This window comes from Coregonus lavaretus, assembly GCF_964263955.1.
Source record: "Coregonus lavaretus genome assembly, chromosome: 40".
NCBI lineage: Eukaryota > Metazoa > Chordata > Actinopteri > Salmoniformes > Salmonidae > Coregonus > Coregonus lavaretus.
In genome coordinates this window covers 7,126,893-7,147,414 of record NC_140027.1, presented here as the reverse complement: position 1 = coordinate 7,147,414, position 20,522 = coordinate 7,126,893, and the positions used below count along the sequence as shown (strand labels likewise).

The 20,522-nt window shown below is 41.7% G+C and overlaps 1 protein-coding gene across 1 annotated transcript in view; it reads right to left on the bottom strand.

The window, feature by feature from the left end:
• Positions 1-20,522, bottom strand: part of LOC311113720 (uncharacterized protein) — a 40,786-nt gene that overhangs the window by 8,896 nt on the left and 11,368 nt on the right. The window contains exons 5-23 of the mRNA XM_084157027.1: positions 15,782-15,933; positions 14,565-14,668; positions 14,232-14,415; positions 13,876-14,007; positions 13,644-13,787; positions 13,283-13,418; positions 12,421-12,571; positions 12,195-12,331; positions 11,031-11,142; positions 10,785-10,848; positions 8,869-9,075; positions 8,415-8,560; positions 8,124-8,242; positions 6,548-6,672; positions 5,966-6,063; positions 5,615-5,751; positions 5,046-5,170; positions 4,366-4,511; positions 4,099-4,201 (exon numbers count right to left, since the gene is read on the bottom strand). Of these exons, the coding sequence (XP_084013153.1) occupies positions 4,099-4,201; positions 4,366-4,511; positions 5,046-5,170; positions 5,615-5,751; positions 5,966-6,063; positions 6,548-6,672; positions 8,124-8,242; positions 8,415-8,560; positions 8,869-9,075; positions 10,785-10,848; positions 11,031-11,142; positions 12,195-12,331; positions 12,421-12,571; positions 13,283-13,418; positions 13,644-13,787; positions 13,876-14,007; positions 14,232-14,415; positions 14,565-14,668; positions 15,782-15,933 (2,522 nt within the window). The remainder of the gene's footprint in view (positions 1-4,098; positions 4,202-4,365; positions 4,512-5,045; positions 5,171-5,614; positions 5,752-5,965; positions 6,064-6,547; positions 6,673-8,123; positions 8,243-8,414; positions 8,561-8,868; positions 9,076-10,784; positions 10,849-11,030; positions 11,143-12,194; positions 12,332-12,420; positions 12,572-13,282; positions 13,419-13,643; positions 13,788-13,875; positions 14,008-14,231; positions 14,416-14,564; positions 14,669-15,781; positions 15,934-20,522) is intronic.

The following is a 20,522-nucleotide window of genomic DNA, read 5'->3' as shown; positions in this document are numbered from 1 at the left end:
GGGCTTTGGCAAGGTTGCAGCTCCCATCATATCTCTGTTGAAGGGTGGGCCGTCCCGGCTCCGCTGGTCTGCTGAGGCTGACAGGGCCTTCAGTAACCCGGTACTGGCCCATCCTGATCCATCACTACGGTTCGTAGTGGAGGTGGTTGCGTCGGAGGTAGGGATAGGCGCTGTCCTATCTCAACGCTCGGGCACGCCACCCAAGCTCCGCCCCTGTGCCTTCTTCTCCAAGAAGCTCAGCCCGGCAGAGCAGAACTACGACGTTGGTGATTGGGAGCTGTTGGCTGTTGTCAGAGCCCTGACCGTGTGGAGGCACTGGCTCGAGGGGGCGAAACACCCTTTCCTCGTCTGGACGGACCACCGTAACCTGGAGTACATCTGGGCAGCGAGGAGGCTGAACCCTCGCCAGGCCAGGTGGGCCCTATTCTTCACCCGGTTTGATTTTACACTATCTTACATCCCGGGTATGAAGAACGTGAAGGCAGACGCACTGTCACGGCTGTACGACACAGAGGAGAGGCCCATAGACAACACCCCCATACTCCCGGCCTCCTATATTGTGGCGCCGGTAGTGTGGGCGATGGACGCGGGCGTTACGCACAGCGCCATCTCCACCTCAGTGTCCAGCTGGGCTGCAGTACGTGCCGTCTCTTGTCCGTGACCGTCTGATCTATTGGGCACACACGTCCCCCTCCTCTGGTCACCCAGGTATCAGTCGTACAGTGCACTGCCTGACCGGAAAGTACTGGTGGCCTACCTTGGCTAAGGATGTGAGGGTGTATGTCTCCTCCTGCTCAGTGTGCGCCCAGAGTAAGGCACCTAGGCACCTCCCAGCGGGTAAGTTACAGCCCTTACCAGTTCCACAACGGCCATGGTCCCACCTGTATATTGATTTTCTCACTGAGCTTCCCCTCTCTCAAGGTAACACCACCATCCTGGTCATTGTGGACCACTTTTCAAAAGCCTGCCACCTCCTTTCTCTGCCCGGTCTCCCCACGGCCCTGCAGACTGCGGAGGCCCTGTTTACTCACGTCTTCCGGCACTACGGGGTGCCAGAGGACATAGTGTCTGACCGGGGTCCCCAGTTTACATCCAGGGTCTGGAAGGCGTTCATGGAACGTCTGGGGGTCTCGGTCAGCCTGACCTCTGGGCTTCACCCCGAGAGTAATGGGCAGGTGGAACGGGTGAATCAGGATGTGGGTAGGTTCCTGTGGTCCTACTGCCAGGACCGGCCGGGGGAGTGGTCGGTGTTCTTGCCATGGGCAGAATATTCCCAGAACTCTCTCCGCCACTCCTCTACTAACCTATCGCCCTTTCAATGTGTATTAGGTTATCAGCCGGTTCTGGCACCATGGCAACAGAGCCAGACCGAAGCTCCTGCAGTGGATGACTGGTTTCGGCGCGCGGAGGAGACTTGGAACGCTACTCACGTCCACCTCCAGCGCGCCGTGCGTAGTCAGAAGGCCAACGCTGACCGCCACAGCAGTAAGGCCCCGGTCTTGGTACCGGGTGATCGGGTCTGGCTCTCAACCCGGAATCTGCCCCTCCGCCTGCCCTGCCGGAAACTGAGCCCGTGGTTTGTGGGGCCGTTCAAAGTCCTGAGGAGAATAAACGAGGTTACCTATAGGTTATTACTCCCACCAGATTATCGTATTAACCCCTCGTTCCATGTGTCTCTCCTCAGGCCGGTGGTGGCTGTTCCGCTCCAGGAGTCTAAGGTGCGGGAGGTCCCTCCGCCCCCTCTGGACATCGAGGGGGCCCCGCGTACTCCGTCTGTTCCATCTTGGATTCGAGGCGTCAGGTGGTGGGCCTTTAGTACCTCGTGGAGTGGGAGGGTACGGTCCGGAGGAGCGGTGCTGGGTCCCGGTGAGGGATATCCTCGATTCTTCCCTGTTGCGGGATTTCCACCGTCGCCATCCGGCTCGCCCTGCTCCGCGTCCTCCTGGCCGTCCCCGAGGCCAGGGTCGGCGCGCTGCTGGAGCTGCGCTTCAAGGGGGGGGGGGGGGGGGTACTGTCACGACTTCCTCCGAAGCTGCCTCCTCTCCTTGTTCAGGCAGGCTTCGGCGTTCGTCATCACCGGCCTTCTAGCCACTACCGCTCCTCATCTCATCATTCCATTTGTTTTGTCTTGTTTATTACACACACCTGGTTCATATCCCCTCATCAGTACCTGTATAAGTGTTCCCTCTGCCCCCTTGTCTTTGTGTGTGATTGTTTATTGTGGAGGATAGTGAAGCTCGGTGCAGCTCCTTGTATTTTGTATCGCCGGGATATTTCCCCGTGTGCCTTGTTGGTTCCAGTGCGCCTGATTTGCGCACTGGATTGTTTAGACGCGTTACTGCGTAACTCTGTGGTTGCCTGTTATTCTGTGAATTACCCTCCTGCGCCTGACTCCTTCGACATCACCTCATCACACACTCTTTGTCCCTAGACTGCTTTTAAGGTAAGGAAACATATCTAAATATGTAAAATCACTGAACTACAGTGGGGAAAAAAAGTATTTAGTCAGCCACCAATTGTGCATGTTCTCCCACTTAAAAAGATGAGAGAGGCCTGTAATTTTCATCATAGGTACACGTCAACTATGACAGACAAATTGAGATTTTTTTTCTCCATAAAATCACATTGTAGGATTTTTAATGAATTTATTTGCAAATTATGGTGGAAAATAAGTATTTGGTCACCTATAAACAAGCAAGATTTCTGGCTCTCACAGACCTGTAACTTCTTCTTTAAGAGGCTCCTCTGTCCTCCACTCGTTACCTGTATTAATGGCACCTGTTTGAACTTGTTATCAGTATAAAAGACACCTGTCCACAACCTCAAACAGTCACACTCCAAACTCCACTATGGCCAAGACCAAAGAGCTGTCAAAGGACACCAGAAACAAAATTGTAGACCTGCACCAGGCTGGGAAGACTGAAACTGCAATAGGTAAGCAGCTTGGTTTGAAGAAATCAACTGTGGGAGCAATTATTAGGAAATGGAAGACATACAAGACCACTGATAATCTCCCTCGATCTGGGGCTCCACGCAAGATCTCACCCCGTGGGGTCAAAATGATCACAAGAATGGTGAGCAAAAATCCCAGAACCACACGGGGGGACCTAGTGAATGACCTGCAGAGAGCTGGGACCAAAGTAACAAAGCCTACCATCAGTAACACACTACGCCGCCAGGGACTCAAATCCTGCAGTGCCAGACGTGTCCCCCTGCTTAAGCCAGTACATGTCCAGGCCCGTCTGAAGATTGCTAGAGTGCATTTGGATGATCCAGAAGAGGATTGGGAGAATGTCATATGGTCAGATGAAACCAAAATATAACTTTTTGGTAAAAACTCAACTCGTCGTGTTTGGAGGACAAAGAATGCTGAGTTGCATCCAAAGAACACCATACCTACTGTGAAGCATGGGGGTGGAAACATCATGCTTTGGGGCTGTTTTTCTGCAAAGGGACCAGGACAACTGATCCGTGTAAAGGAAAGAATGAATGGGGCCATGTATCGTGAGATTTTGAGTGAAAACCTCCTTCCATCAGCAAGGGCATTGAAGATTAAACGTGGCTGGGTCTTTCAGCATGACAATGATCCCAAACACACTGCCCGGGCAACGAAGGAGTGGCTTCGTAAGAAGCATTTCAAGGTCCTGGAGTGGCCTAGCCAGTCTCCAGATCTCAACCCCATAGAAAATCTTTGGAGGGAGTTGAAAGTCCGTGTTGCCCAGCGACAGCACCAAAACATCACTGCTCTAGAGGAGATCTGCATGGAGGAATGGGCCAAAATACCAGCAACAGTGTGTGAAAACCTTGTGAAGACTTACAGAAAACGTTTGACCTGTGTCATTGCCAACAAAGGGTATATAACAAAGTATTGAGAAACTTTTGTTATTGACCAAATACTTATTTTCCACCATAATTTGCAAATAAATTCATTAAAAATCCTACAATGTGATTTTCTGGATTTTTTTTCTCATTTTGTCTGTCATAGTTGACGTGTACCTATGATGGAAATTACAGGCCTCTCTCATCTTTTTAAGTGGGAGAACATGCACAATTGGTGGCTGACTAAATACTTTTTTCCTCCACTGTATGTGCATTCACCTGTTCCATTTCATCCATTGATTTGCCTGCAGTTTCCTCCGTGTTTTTCCTGGCCTCTTGTTCATATTTTTCTCTGCTGGTCAGGAATTCCTCTGCCAAAATACTTTTACAAAACATTTTAATTTAGATAATATTAATGTAGACATGAATTCAACATATTCAATATAATCTTAAGAATATACCATTTGGAAACTAAGATGGATTTTAAATTACATAAAAATAATTAGAATGACTGTTGTATAGTGTCAAATAATTGTTCAAGTCAACCTGTCCAGTGGATCTTCAGGTTCAGGGACAATGAGCAGTCCATACACAGCATCCAAGATCTCTCTCATGGTTATGTGAGCCGAGTAGTTGCGGTCAAATATGTTGTGGCAGATACGGCCCACACTGTTTACGTTGCAGTGGTACACCTTTGTCCACATTATTAAGGATAATTTCATAACAGTTAATATGAAAGCATTTAACAAACAGGAAACATAACAATAGAGATATATTTGTGGTCCATTTTAGTCTGATCTTCAGAGAGTGGCGGCATTTCAAATCCAGGCGTGTTTTTGTTATGAGTTATTTTTCATTTTCCGAACCTTACCCTAACCCTTAATCACTTGCTAGCATGCTTCAATTTATCCCTTACCCTAACCCTAACCACTCCCTAGCCTGCCTCAATTTAACCTCTTGCACTTGCATGTAAATATAGGTTGTTTTGCAAATCAGAATGTGTAAATGTTTCCCGGCTGCGATTTAGACAATGTTATTGTTTCTCATGAGTTGGGATAATTATGATGTTGTGGAAGCAAAACAATTACTTTTACATCCAGGTAAATACCATCGCCTTTGAAAATCTAGAAGTCCTGGGTAATGAGAATAAATACATTGTAACAGCAGTAAGCAGTCACAGTATACAAAATACACTGTCTTCATGTATTAATTGTGTAAAAGGATACAGGTGTGACAAAGCGCACAAGTGGAGGTTTGACAGGGTACTCAGCACCAAACTGACAGTACAGCTCAAAGGCTCCATTCTCATAAGGTGTATCAGGGGGGCCTTGCATGAGAATCTTCCAAAATGCTGAAAAGGTATGTAATGAGATACAGGGATTAAATGTTTGAGACAATATAACGACAATATTATTGTTTGTGAGAGCATGCTAACAGGGTTCCTACCACTTTAGAGTGAAGTAAGCATACCCATATCTTGGGGTTGTGACTACTTAGAAACACTTCCTAGGAATTCCCATCATTATGCATTATAGGCGTACTTATAACACTTTATTTATTGTGCCACTGAACCACTTTGTTTCATAAGGAATTATTATACCTGCTCATAATGCTTTATTCATTCAGTTATAGATGTATAGGCAGTTATGTCTATAAACAGCTGTGCCATGAATTATAAGGCATTATGCTAAGCATATAAAGCATTAAGAATGTAATTATAAAGCAAAAGTGTATTCATAGCAAGTGTTATCAAATCAATAACACTAAAAACAATACCCCAATACTGCTTACTTACTGAAGTCTGACTCTAATGGCAAAACTGTGCAGAATGGATGTGGGTCACAATGCAGGCTCTTCAGCTCTTCCAGAACGCGTTTGTCCTTCTCCAAAAAGCGACTGCTCTTGGATTCCTTGATGTTCTTTTTCAATGAACTATTTTGGGAGATGTTTATTTTGTTAAAGTTACAGTAGTTTACCTAAATTGCAAAGTGATATACATTACTTGCTTTGTGACCTTTTGTGATTGAGAGACCACAATCCATACTTTGGGACTGGGCCAAAAAACAATGGGCTTGAACAGGTACTGATACATGCAGAAATCACCCCAGAATGCAATGTGACATTTTGGTAATGGAACATCACTTACATCTCTGTCACAGTTACTTTATTGTTTAATTCACTTGGTTGAGAGACCTCTGGCTGCTCATCATAGCCATTTTTGGCAAAGAGAGTAGTTAAAACACTCTGTAAAGAAAGAATAACAAATTAACATTATTTGTTACAATCCGTTTAATATCAGTGTTCATAATTTCACTTATAAATGGACACTTCACCATTTATTTTTAACCTTATATATCATTATGTCCTGCACCATACCATTGTATGGCACATTTCTACGTTCTGTAGTCAAAAAGATAACTGTGATTTCAAAAATGACAATACGTTTCCAGCCAAAGGCAGGGTGTTTGCATGCTCGCTGTGCCACCGATAAACTTGTAGTCTTTGAAAATCACTGTTTAGTTTTTAAAAATCCTCTGGAGTAATTTTATTAAGACCTTTTCTTCTTATCTATACAGAACGTATAAACACGGCATTTTCACATATGTAGACACTGGTATGATGCTGGGGTAAAGAAGTGGTGAAGTGTCCCTATAACTTATTTCCTATAAAATACATGGAAACAAACATTAGTATACTGTTTGAATAGATTTGACTTTGTAGGTCCTACCTTGCTCATAATGGAGGATGGGTCCAATTTTTCCTTAGGCTTCCTCATCTCCAAAGATAGAACTGTTTCCATTTCAAAGAGCTTCAGACCAGCTGTACCTGTCGCTGGTTTGAAACAGCACCCTCCTACAAGACATGGACCAAGGAGAATTAGTTGCCTCAATGCTATTACTTGATGCAATTATGAAGGAAAAAATGTTGAGCCCCAAAAACACACCAGATGGCTACAACAAATTTCAATAGACTCTAGTCTAGTCTGGTGTGTCCTCTGAATTGATCCAAATGAAATTTAAGCTTTCAAAAAGATTAACACTGGTTGTAAAAGGATGCATCATAATGACGATCACATCATTTAGACCAGAATCTTTAACAAGTGATTTAGAAGCTGACTATAAACTAAGTCATAGTTTAAAAACAAAGTAATTCTAAACTCTTTATAATTAAGTGATAATGCCAGGGAAGCTGGTGTTTGGAGGATATATTGGCACGGGTGTTGTTCGTCCCGAGACGAACAAACACCGGCTTCGAGGGCATTATCACTTTTATACAATGGGTTACCAACATAATCAAATAGTGATTATACAACGAGTGGGTCTAATCCTGAATGCTGATTGGTTAAAACAGCATTCCAGCCAGTGTCTATTCCACAAGTTACCACCGGCTAAATCTATGACGTTAAAATGCCTATTTACTCTGTTCCATCTGACTCCGCAATCCACTGTCTCATCTGCCCATCCAAGCTATTTATAAACTTGATCCCCACTATAAAAAGCATCTAGCCATTATTTCACATTTCTTTTAGACTAACATTAAGTTTTCAACAGCGGAGATTTGTATAAACCTTGCTGTTTGTCTCTCCGACATTTGCAACATTGAAATTTGATCTCCTGCTGGCCCATAGTAATGAACGTGTCGGGAGTCGGGATCAGACAGACTCAGCAGATTTGTTAGATTTAATTTTTTTAGCCCCTTTTTCTCCCAATTTCAATTACGATCTTGTCTCATCGCTGCAACTCCCCAACAGGCTCAGGAGAGGCGAAGGTCGAGTCATGCGTCCTCCGAAACATGACCCGCCAAACCGCGTTCCTTAGCACCCGCCCACTTAACCCAGAAGGAAACACTGTTAAACACTGTAGAGGAAACACTGTTAAACTGATGACCGAAGTCAGCCTGCAGGTGCCCGGCCCACCACAAGGAGTCGCTAGAGTGCGATGAGCCAAGTAAAGCCCCCCCAGCCTAACCATCCCCTAACCCAGATGACGCTGGGCCAATTGTGCTCCACCCTATGGGACTCCCGGCCACGGCCGGTTGTGACACAGCCTAGGATCGAACCCGGGTCTGTAGTGACACCTCAAGCACTGCGATGCAGTGCCTTAGACCGATGTGCCACTCGGGAGGCTCCTCTCAGCATAATTTTTATGGATATATACAAAGAAATGTCAATTGAAAAAAGGTCATAAAAAACTTAGTGCAGCTAGTTTGCAGTCTTTCCAGCTTCACTTTGAAGTGATTGTGTTAGCTGTGTTGTTGGCTAGCTCCTCTGAACAACAGTGTATGCATCACCTTAGACATCATACCTGTTGCATTGCTGATTCCATGGAGCACGCGGTTATTACCGTTTCCGACAATGATGGCATCAACAATAATGTTAGAGCGCATCAATTTGGTTGTGACATCATGTGGTTTTGTCTTTGACCTATGAATACAATGATTAATAAATACAATCCCAAATGGAACACTATCCTTTATGTTATTGCATTGCATGTAAAACAACAAAACATATAAAATATAGATATCCCATGCACAAACAGATTGTAATCACTGTTTTGCACACTGAAAAAGTCTCAAGATAAATAACAATGTTTTACCCAAAATCATTCCCATCTGTGAGACATATGATGCGAAGTCTGCAGTCTGGAAATTGCTTTCCAACTTTTTCCAGTTCAGAAATGCCATGATTCAAGGCATCATACAGCACAGTGCCTACATTTGCCTTAAGATTGTGTATGTGGTCCTGTAAGTGCCAAAATTGTTCACATATAATTAGATGTAAAAAATAAATAAAAGAAAGACGCACACTCTGTTTACTCCCAAACATCTAATGGGGATAACCAATGTTCTTTGTTTTACATGTAATATGATGTCACGTTAGCTGATATAACATACCAGATTAGATTTTACCTCACTTGAAGAAAAAGGGTAAAGAATGATACCATGAAGGAGTACGAGTATATGATCTCAGCACACCAAGGTCTGTATTTTATGGCACTGCTTTACTATTTTGCATTCAGAAGATAGACTTTATGAGAAAAATATGTTTACTTTAAAGGTCTCCAGAGTCTCTGTAAATGTGTGGAGAGTTTTAGCTGATGAGTCAAACTTCACCAAGCCAATGACATGATGAAAATCGTATGCCATGCTTCTAGTTGTGAAGTTATCAAACAGCTGTTTGACTGCATCCAACCGTGTCATTTTGTCATCTGAATCATAGCATGTCTTCTTCATGGAGGAGCTTGAATCCACTAGTACCTAAAGATAGTTGGATGGAGAAAACATTAAAGGAGGAGCTAACGTAACTGTTATAATGTTGTTACACCAACATACTTATCATTCTAAGGTGAATACCTTGGGCTGCTCCTTGGTCTTTGCCAACATCTCATCATTTCAGCCATAGCAGTGGCTCATACTTGCAGTGTCAAAACTGAACTTAGATTCAGAAATATAAATAGATACAGTGCATTCGGAAAGTATTCCGATCCCTTGACTTTTTCCACATTTTGTTACGTTACAGCCTTGTTCTAAAATTGATTAAATAGTTTTTTTTCCTCATCAATCTAAACACAATACCCCATAATGACAAATCCAAAACAGGTTTTTAGAAATTTTAAAATTAAAAACAGAAATATGACATTTACATAAGTATTCAGACCCTTTACTCAGTACTTTGTTGAAGCACCTTTGGCAGCGATTACAGCCTCGAGTCTTCTTAGGTATGACGCTACAAGCTTGGCACACCTGTATTTGGGGAGTTTATCCCATTCTTCTCTGCAGATCCTCTCAAGCTCTGTCAGGTTGGATGGGGAGCGTCGCTGCACAGCTATTTTCAGGTCTCTCCGGAGATGTTCGATCGGGTTCAAGTCTGGGCTCTGGCTGGGCCACTCAAGGACATTCAGAGACTTGTCCTGAAGCTACTCCTGCATTGTCTTGGCTGTGTGCTTAGGGTCGTTGACCTGTTGGAAGGTGAACCTTCGCTCCAGTTTGAGGTCCTGAGTGCTCTGGAGCAGGTTTTCATCAAGGATCTCTCTGTACTTTGCTCTGTTCATCTTTCCCTCGATCCTGACTAGTCTCCCAGTACCTGCCACAGAAAAACATCCCCACAGCATGATGCTTGTTTTCATCAGACAAGAGAATCTTGTTTCTCATGGTCTGAGAGTCCTTTAGGTACCTTTTGGCAAACTCCAAGCGGGCTGTCATGTGCCTTTTACTGAGGAGTGGCTTCCGTCTGGCCACTCTACCATAAAGGCCTGATTGGTGGAGTGCTGCAGAGATGCTTGTCCTTCTGGAAGGTTATCCCATCTCCACAGAGGAACACTGGAGCTCTGTTAGAGTGACCATCGGGTTCTTGGTCACCTCCCTGACCAAGGCTCTTTTCCCCCGATTGCTCAGTTTGGCCGGGCGGCCAGCTCTAGGAAGAGTCTTGGTGGTTCCAAACTTCTTCCATTTAAGAATGATAGAGGCCACTGTGTTCTTGGGGACCTTCAATGCTGCAGACATTTTTGGGTACCCTTCCCCAGATCTGTGCCTCAACTCAATCCTGTCTCGGAGCTCTACGGACAATTCCTTCAACTTCATGGCTTGGTTTTTGCTCTGACACGCACTGCCAACTGTGGGACCTTATATAGACAGGTGTGTTCCTTTCCAAATCATGTCCAATCAATTGAATTTACCACAGGTGGACTCCAATCAAGTTGTATCTCAAGGATGATCAATGGAAACAGGATGCACCTGAGCTCAATTCTGAGTATCATAGCAAAGGATCTGAATATTACAGTTTTTTATGTTTAATAAATTTGCTAAAATTTAAAAAAAACCTGTTTTCACTTTGTCATTATGAGGGAAAATGTGGATTTAATCCATTTTACAATGACTGTAACATAACAAAATGTGGAAGGGGGGGGGGGGGGTCTGAATACTTACCAAATGTACTGTATATTCAAATATAATCTATCATAAATTACCAATATTGCCTCTTTAGGAGTCCTGGTGGTCATGAAGGTCTGGTCACTTCTGGTGTCTCTCATTCTACAGAGTAATTTAAAACATACAATAAGTAATGAAGGGGTATGATGGAGATTATAGTTTCGTCCATTAATTAAACTCATTATCAATATGATCCATGTTCATAAACTGTCCACCAGTAATTATGAAGCTTCATATAGTTTCAAACAGAATGTTTGACTAGTTTTCATATTATAAGTACTTACTCATGTGCCAATTCGTCCACATTCAAAGTTTTGTGTTTGCCAGTTAAGCAATCAAAAACAATGAAATCCTGAGGAGATGCTTTGTATTTTTCAATGTAAACACCCAGGTTATCTGTAAAACCACTAACAATTACTTATCCTGCTAACCACTCAAAGGACAACAATAGGCCAGCATTTAAAATAGCAAAACACCAAACGCAATGATTCCCACAAAAAAGTTTGTTAGCACTTGAGTTTACAGTGCTGAAATAATAGGGCAATGACTGGGAAGTAAGAGGAAACAACAGGGAAATAAGATGGCAACAACAAGGTAACAATGTGGTAATAACCCATTCATAGTTAGTATTTAGCTGCTAAGTACAGATATAAAGTGTGATGAATTTTCCTGGTTGTTATGTAGAAATAATGATTGGTTACTTAAAAACTATAAATAATAGAGGCTAATAAGTGCAAGTTATGTAATAAATATTTATGGCCATTTCACCTCTTCTCAGCAGCACCGTACTTATTAAGAATGCACTTGGAACTTTTGTATTGAACAGAATCGTTTGAGGAACTACATCATACTTACAATGTATTTGGGCCAACCTCACAATGTACCTTTTGGGTCATAGTTATCCAGTCCTTACCGTGTTGTTATTGACTATACTTAACTAATTATTATGTAAATTACGAGCCTACTCCCTGGGCGCAGATGACGTGGACGTCGATTAAGGCAGCCTCCCGCACCTCTCTGATTCAGAGGGGTTTGGTTAAAAGCAGAAGACACATTTCAATTGAATGCATTCAGCTGTGCAACTGACTAGGTATCCCCCTTTCCTTTCCCTTATTTCAGCACTGTAAACTAAAATGCTACAAAAAGTTGATATTCCCATTAAATAAATAAAATACACGCTTCAATAACAAGCATGTCATAAACTGACTCATGCAGAATGTGAAAGTGCTAGCTGTAAATGCAGTGTATCATATTTTGCTGTCTGATGAACCAAAGACATCGATGATTCTGCTGCAATGTGAATGAATTGTGCACATTCATTTGTATAGGCCTAAGCAACAATGAGCGAACACCACGTTATAGGACTTTCCATGAACATAATAATCTCAAACATGAATGATACATCGTACCAAGACTTTAACTAGTAGGCACAAGGCCAAGTAGCCTACCTTCTTTCAAAAGAACGAGACGTGGCCCATCCACTCCTACACTCTTCAACTGCAGTGGTGGAGTGACTGTCAGGTGAGGGTATGCTTTCAATTCTTCAGTCATCTTGGCAAATGTCTCATCTAGTTTGATCTGAAAGCTTTAATTTGATTAAACAATAAAACATGAATTACCAATTACACTATCAATGCAGATACAGTATTCAATGATACAATGAACAAATCATACTTTTGACCAGTCACAAGTCCATATGAAAGCCAAACAGGGAATGTTTTGATGGATAGAGGCAGACTGAGTAAAATCTTTTCAACATCGGTAGCTCTCCACATTGAAGTTTCTCTCAAGATCTCAGCAGAGCAGTTTGGGATTCTTTCTCCATCTTAGCAATGGTAAAACACATCATGCAATTACAACATTTGATCATGAAACTACTGTATACGTCAAAGTTGAATTCACATATCAAAAGTGATACTTTTTTCTGTTTACAAAAAACAAGATATTATTACCTGCTCTTCCAGTGCAGACACTAACACATCTCAACAATCATTAACATAGGTGGATGACTATTAGTTCTGGGTTTGACTAAGAATTAAAATACACACTCTATAGAAAGCCCTGTAATTCTTAACTCTGAAGGAACGTGCCAAAGTTTTAGCAAACCCGTTCCTACGTTTAACATTATGGCTGCAGTGAGCCAATCATGTCACAGCAATTGATTCAAAACCAATGCTTAAACTCTAGAGCCAATTGATCTTGCATTATGGAATTTGGTATATGATATGATGGCATTTGACATACACTTTTGATGTACTGTAGAATCAAGTAGTGCAGAGCAGTTTCCCATTAGTAGGGTACTATTGTAGCCTGAGTACCAGTCTGTTTAGCTATCCTTTCACTCCTTGCCACTCCTTGTTATGCCGAACATGTTTGGCATCACACAGAGTACTGGTTGTGGCATGTAAGCACAAAACAGGTTCTGGATTTCAGGCCAGTACTATTGGCCATTGTGCCACATGTAGATGTTACAGAAAATATATTGTGCCCACAGTGCTGTGCATATTACAAATACCCACAACTGCTGATGTTTTACCTTTAATTTTCTGTAGGACATACTCTCTTTCAAAGACATCTGGTAATCCAGGTACTTGAACTGGGTCGCAAAAGCGCACTCCTGGTTGAGAGGTCAAATTTATCGGTGCAAAGACTTCATGTTGTGAACTCTCTTTCTAGGGTAGACAGGGAGATAGAAAACAGATACATATTAGGGTAATTTGTTTGAGTAATGTTTAATTCTGACCTGTGAAGTCATGTACCTGTTCTGAATTATATGTTAAATGCCAAACAAATAGAGGTACAGTATCTCAGTTCCCCATTAAAAACATGTTATAACGTGTAATACAATAAGATCCATAATGTGTTATCAATGGTATCTCAAAAAACAATGGGTATACCTCTGCTTTAGATATCAGGTAGGCCCAGCAAACTGGTGCATTCTCAAAAACATCAGGGTCTTCAATGATCTTGTCACCTCTTTTTTTATTGCGGCTTGGCAACAGCTCTCTGAAGAGAGTGTACAATCCTTCAACAATGGCAATCTAAAACAAATACATGTTATGAATCTATTTGTGGACTTACATGATATCGTATGTGTACAGTACATTTGTGTGACAAAATATGCATCACCTTCTGGGTCCTACTTCCACTTTCATTTCTGCCCAACAGCTGATACAAACTTTGCGCCAGGGGATTACATCCACTGAGCTTTCGAATGTATGCATTCACTTTCTTGAATCCCTCTCCAGAATGTTTAACACTCTGTAAGGATATTTGGGAAGATCATTTAATGCATGATGGGTTGGCTGGATGGGGCTGTACATTGAAGGTACTGTACATTGAAAATCCAATAACACAAGCAAAGGAACACTGTAGCACTCTTTACCTGAACATGGTAATACAAACATCTGAAGTGTTAATAAATGATTACCACGTCAGGGTCAAAATGACTGTAACAATACAATGTAAATATCTGAATATCTCACAATGGTATATAGTGAAGAAAAGAAAGCACTGAGTCCTTTCTGGGTTTGTTGCACTGAGGGTACAACATCATTGAAGTAGAATTCCATGTTGTCTGGCTTTTCATCGGGGAAGGAGGACAAAGAAAAGTGAACAGTTGTCTCCTCATTGATTCCACAATCTTGCAAAGTTTCACCGTGTTCACCTCTGCAAAAAGGTCAATATTAGAAAAAGGTTGTATTGAAACTATAGATGGTCAAATTATAAGATGTGTGGTTTATTAATTGACCTATTTTTTTCTGTTATTAAATGCATTCATAAATGATTAAATCATAATTATATATGCACAACATTACTTATAAAGGAGGACATGTTCTGGGATTCCACTTTCATTAGAGAGCTTTCGTCTCAAGACTCTAATTGTGTCACTTGCTAAGTCCACCTTGACCTCATAGTCTCCCTGTTGATGAAAAGTACAGTATATTCAATAATTGACAAACATTATTTACAGAGACACCTTAGTTGCTACCAGAGGGTTATACCACGTAGCGGGATAGAGGAGTTAGCGAGCTAACTTTGGTGAACTCTTCAACTCTGGATAACCATTGACACAAAGCAGGCTCACCTTTTAGCTAGGTACATTTCTATGGCAACAAATCTTTCAGCTCTAACCTGCTCCGTGGCAAGCTAACTCCACTTTATCCTTTATAAAGTGTGAGACTTGAGTTGAGGACCAATCAAATCAGATTCCCTCCCTTTCGCAAAGATTCCATAATATAATTCCCTTCATACAGACAATACTTGATGAAGACGACTGATTAAATATTTTACTAATGTTATTTTGTGTTAAAAACAGTAAGTAAAACTTTGGTATGACTGTATTAATACAATTATTTTATTGTCGTGGAAAACAGCCTGCTCGTTCATGGATAAGCATACCAAAGACGGCACTAACAATACCCATAATAAAAGCAAGACGGTACTTCTAATAGCCTACTTACCACTATAACCTGAATTTGCAGGACAGCCTTTCTTTCATTTTGATTTCGACCAACAACAACAAAAAAGGTGGCACTGGCTCGACAATGGGTTTCTGTTTGAGCATTGTATGAAATTATGGGCGTTCGACTCGCTGGGCTATCCACATCAATCAATCAATCAAATGTATTTATAAAGCCCTTTTTACATCAGCAGATGTCACAAAGTGCTATACAGAAACCCAGCCTAAAACCCCAAACAGCAAGCAATGCACATGCAACATGCACATGCAGTTACAAGCCTGGCTTGAGTTAGCAGCAGGTGTTAGATCAATATCCACCTTTGTGATATCCATGAAGCATAAATTGGAATGCGAAGCTAACTGAAGCTAGCTAGCTTTAGAACATCCTGAATAGATCTAGCCAGCGCCGTAGTATACCCCTCTGGTATTACACCCTTTCATAATACATACAGGTTTAGAAAAGTAAGGAGTTATAATCACAGTTTTAAATACAGCTAAACAGCTATAAATAACTACATAAAATGAGTCCTGCCACTTTGAGCTTTGTATTTTTCAATAATGTGATGAATTCACCTTGAGCATAATGTGGCATCGAACATTCTCCTCTCCTGAGATGTCAGTCATCTCTCGTTGTGGCATTTGGGGAGCTTGTTTCAAGTTCTCCTTGGGTGTAAATATGGCATAAAGCTCACTTCCATTCTCAATGTGCCTGTCTTTCAAAGACCCTAAAATGGTTGTAATATAAGATGCTTGTCAACACAAGGGATCTTCCATGTCATTTTACCTCAAATTATATTATATATACACTACCTTTCAAAAGTTTTGGGTCACTTGGGGGAGGCAGTTAGCTTAGTGGTTAAGAGCGTTGTACCAGTAACCGAAAGGTCGCTGGTTCTAATACCTGAGCCGACTAGGTGAAAAATCTGTCGATGTGCCCTTGAGCAAGGCACTTAACCCTAATTGCTCCTGTAAGTCGGTCTGGATAAGAGTGTATGCTAAATTACTTTAAAAAATCAGCCATTTGCAGCTACAATTGACAATGTCTACACTGTATTTCTGATCATTTTAATGGACAAAAAAATTGCTTTTCTTTCGAAAACAAGGACATTTCTAAGTGACCCCAAACTTTTGAACGGTAGTGTATATATATATACAGTGGGGAGAACAAGTATTTGATACACTGCCGATTTTGCAGGTTTTCCTACTTACAAAGCATGTAGAGGTCTGTAATTTTTATCATAGGTACACTTCAACTGTGAGAGACGGAATCTAAAACAAAAATCCAGAAAGTCACATTGTATGATTGGAGAACAGGAGGGCTTCTTAAAGAAAAACTAACAGGTCTGTGAGAGCCGGAATTCTTACTGGTTGGTAGGTGATCAAATACTTATGTCATGCAATAAAATGAAAATTAATTACTTAAAAATCATACAATGTGATTTTCTGGATTTTTGTTTTAGATTCCGTCTCTCACAGTTGAAGTGTACCTATGATAAAAATTACAGACCTCTACATGCTTTGTAAGTAGGAAAACCTGCAAAATCGGCAGTGTGTCAAATACTTGTTCTCCCCACTGTATATATATATACCACTGTATATATATATACAGTGAGGGAAAAAAGTATTTGATCCCCTTCTGATTTTGTATGTTTGCCCACTGACAAAGACATGATCAGTCTATAATTTTAATGGTAGGTTTATTTGAACAGTGAGAGACAGAATAAAAACTAAAAAATCCAGAAAAACGCATGTCAAAATGTTATAAATGTATTTGCATTTTAATGAGGGAAATAAGTATTTGACCCCTCTGCAAAACATGACTTAGTACTTGGTGGCAAAACCCTTGTTGGCAATCACAGAGGTCAGATGTTTCTTGTAGTTGGCCACCAGGTTTGCACACATCTCAGGAGGGATTTTGTCCCACTCCTTTTTGCAGATCTTCTCCAAGTCATTAAGGTTTTGAGCCTGACGTTTGGCAACTCGAACCTTCAGCTCCCTCCACAGATTTTCTATGGGATTAAGGTCTGGAGACTGGCTAGGCCACTCCAGGACCTTAATGTGCTTCTTCTTGAGCCACTCCTTTCTTGCCTTGGCCGTGTGTTTTGGGTCATTGTCATGCTGGAATACCCATCCACGACCCATGTTCAATGCCCTGGCTGAGGGAGGGAGGTTCTCACCCAAGATTTGACGGTATATGGCCCCGTCCATCGTCCTTTTGATGTGGTGAAGTTGTCCTGTCCCCTTAGCAGAAAAACACCCCCAAAGCATAATGTTTCCACCTCCATGTTTGATGGTGGGGATGGTGTTCTTGGGGTCATAGGCAGCATTCCTCCTCCTCCAAACACGGCGAGTTGAGTTGATGCCAAAGAGCTCGATTTTGGTCTCATCTGACCACAACACTTTCACCCAATTCTCGTCTGAATCATTCAGATGTTCTTTGGCAAACTTCAGACGGGCCTGTATATGTGCTTTCTTGAGCAGGGGGACCTTGGGGGCACTGCAGGATTTCAGTCCTTCACGGCGTAGTGTGTTACCCATTGTTTTCTTGGTGACTATGGTCCCAGCTGCCTTGAGATCATTGACAAGAACCTCCCGTGTAGTTCTGGGCTGATTCCTCACCGTTCTCATGATCATTGCAACTCCACGAGGTGAGATCTTGCATGGCGCCCCAGGCCGAGGGAGATTGACAGTTATTTTGTGTTTCTTCCATTTGCGAATAATCACACCAACTGTTGTCATCTTCTCACCAAGCTGCTTGACGATGGTCTTGTAGCCCATTCCAGCCTTGTGTAAGTCTACAATCTTGTCCCTGACATCCTTGGAGAGCTCTTTGGTCTTGGTCATGGTGGAGAGTTTGGAATCTGATTGATTGATGGCTTCTGTGGACAGGTGTCTTTTATACAGGTAATGAGTTGAGATTAGGAGCACTCCCTTTAAGAATGTGCTCCTAATCTCAGCTCGTTACCTGTATAAAAGACACCTGGGAGCCAGAAATCTTTCTGATTGAGAGGGGGTCAAATACTTATTTCCCTCATTAAAATGCAAATCAATTTATAACATTTTTGACATGCGTTTTTCTGGATTTTTTTGTTGTTACTCTGTCTCTCACTGTTCAAATAAACCTACCATTAAAATTATAGACTGATCATTTCTTTGTCAGTGGGCAAACGTACAAAATCAGCAGGGGATCAAATACTTTTTTCCCTCACTGTATATATATACAGTACATATCCAGTAACAGGCAAATATTATGTGTAGTCCTCACCATGTTTACATCTAAAATGTAACTGCATGTACCTACATAGTATAAAGTAATTTTAAAAATTCACATGAATATTCATGAATGTGAATAATTAATGTGACTTACTCCAGCAGTCACACTTTAAATCTTGTACTTACAGTGGGGTCTGAAATTATTGACACTCTTGTTAAAGATGAGAAAAAATGGCTGTATAAAATAAATAATTCAAATACTGAGCTATATTGTACGCAAAAGAAAAGGGAAATTATATTATTTTATACTAATACAATTGCTCAGAGAAAGAGATTTCGTTTTTAACAAGTCTTTTTTTTCTCTCAAAAAGCTAGGGGTCAAAATGATTGACACCCCTGTTTTCAATACCTTTCATTACCTCACCTTGAGAGGACAATGGCACTGAGCCTTTTTCTAAAATGTTTTATGAGTTGGAGAACACATTGGGAGGGATCTTAGACCATTCCTCCATACAGAATCCTTCCAGATCCTTGATATCCTTTGTCTGAGCTTATGGTATGGCCTCTTTCATTCAAACCACAGGTTTTCAATGGGTTTCAAGTCCAGAGAAATGTATTTTCCCAAAAATTATATTCCTCCTGTCTGAACAGACAAGAGAGCATAATTTAGCTACAGAGGATCAATCGCTTCTAAAAAATAGCTGTGGATTAAGTTTTATCACACGCAATTACAGTCGGGATGGCCGCAACTTGGGCAGCACACGCGCCAAATATAGCACAGCTTGTTACGTTGTGGCCAAAGATATAATCCATAGAAGGATTTTGGAACCTATAACCCTGGCACTTTGACTGTTAAAACTAATGGGTACACTAATCCTGACTTGAATGGGAACTGCCATCTATGGATTATATTTATATGGTTGGTTGTGGCTGTCAGTTTGCCTTTCACAAATTTCAAAATACAATTGCGAGAAAAACGTAGGCCTAACGGTTGGACAGCAAATGCCTACTGCTGAAAAGAGAAGCCTAATCTGTCTGTAGAAGCTAACAATTTTTTTCTCAACAACTTTTGAGCGATTCTGAGCGAACAGCACTGTTTTTTCGAAGTAGCTTATCTTGAGATATTAGCGAGTCGTTGGTGAGTAGCCTACGCTTCATCTTCATCATTGGGTGAGTCGGTGTCACTGGAAAGTTTGTTCTGTTGTTGACTGTAGCCTATACTATATGTACAGTTGAAGTCGGAAGTTTACATACACCAAATATTTAAACTCAGTTTTTCACAATTCCTGACATTTAATCCTAGTAATAATTCCCTGTCTTAGGTCAGTTAGGATGATCACTTTATTTTAAGAATGTGAAATGTCAGAATAATAGTAGAGAGAATGATTTATTTCAGCTTTTATTACTTTCATCACATTCACAGTGGGTCAGAAGTTTTACATACACTCAATTAGTATTTGGTAGCATTGCCTTTAAATTGTTTAACTTGGCTGAAATGTTTCGGGTAGCCTTGCACAAGCTTCCCACAATAAGTTGGGTGAATTTTGGCCCAGTCCTCCTGACAGAGCTGGTGTAACTGAGTCAGGTTTGTAGGCCTCCTTGCTCGCACATGCCTTTTCAGTTCTGCCCACAAATTTTCTATAGGATTTAGGTTAGGGCTTTGTGATGGCCACTCCAATACCTTGACTTTGTCTTGAGATGTTGCTTCAATATATCCACATAATTTTCCTTCCTCATGATGCCATCTATTTTGTGAAGTGCACCAGTCCCTCCTGCAGCAAAGAACCCCCACAGCATGATGCTGCCACCCCCGTGCTTCACGGTTGGGATGCTGTTCTTCGGCTTGCAAGCCTTCCACTTTTTCCTCCAAACATAACGATGGTCATTATGGCCAAACAGTTATATTTTTGTTTCATCAGACCAGAGTAAATTTCTCCAAAAAGTACGATCTTTGTGCAGTTGTCCCCATGTGCAGTTGCAAACCGTAGTCTGGCTTTTTTATGGCGGTTTTGGAGCAGTGGCTTCTTCCTTGCTGAGCGGCCTTTCAGGTTATGTCGATATAGGACTCGTTTTACTGTGGATATAGATACCTTTGTACCTG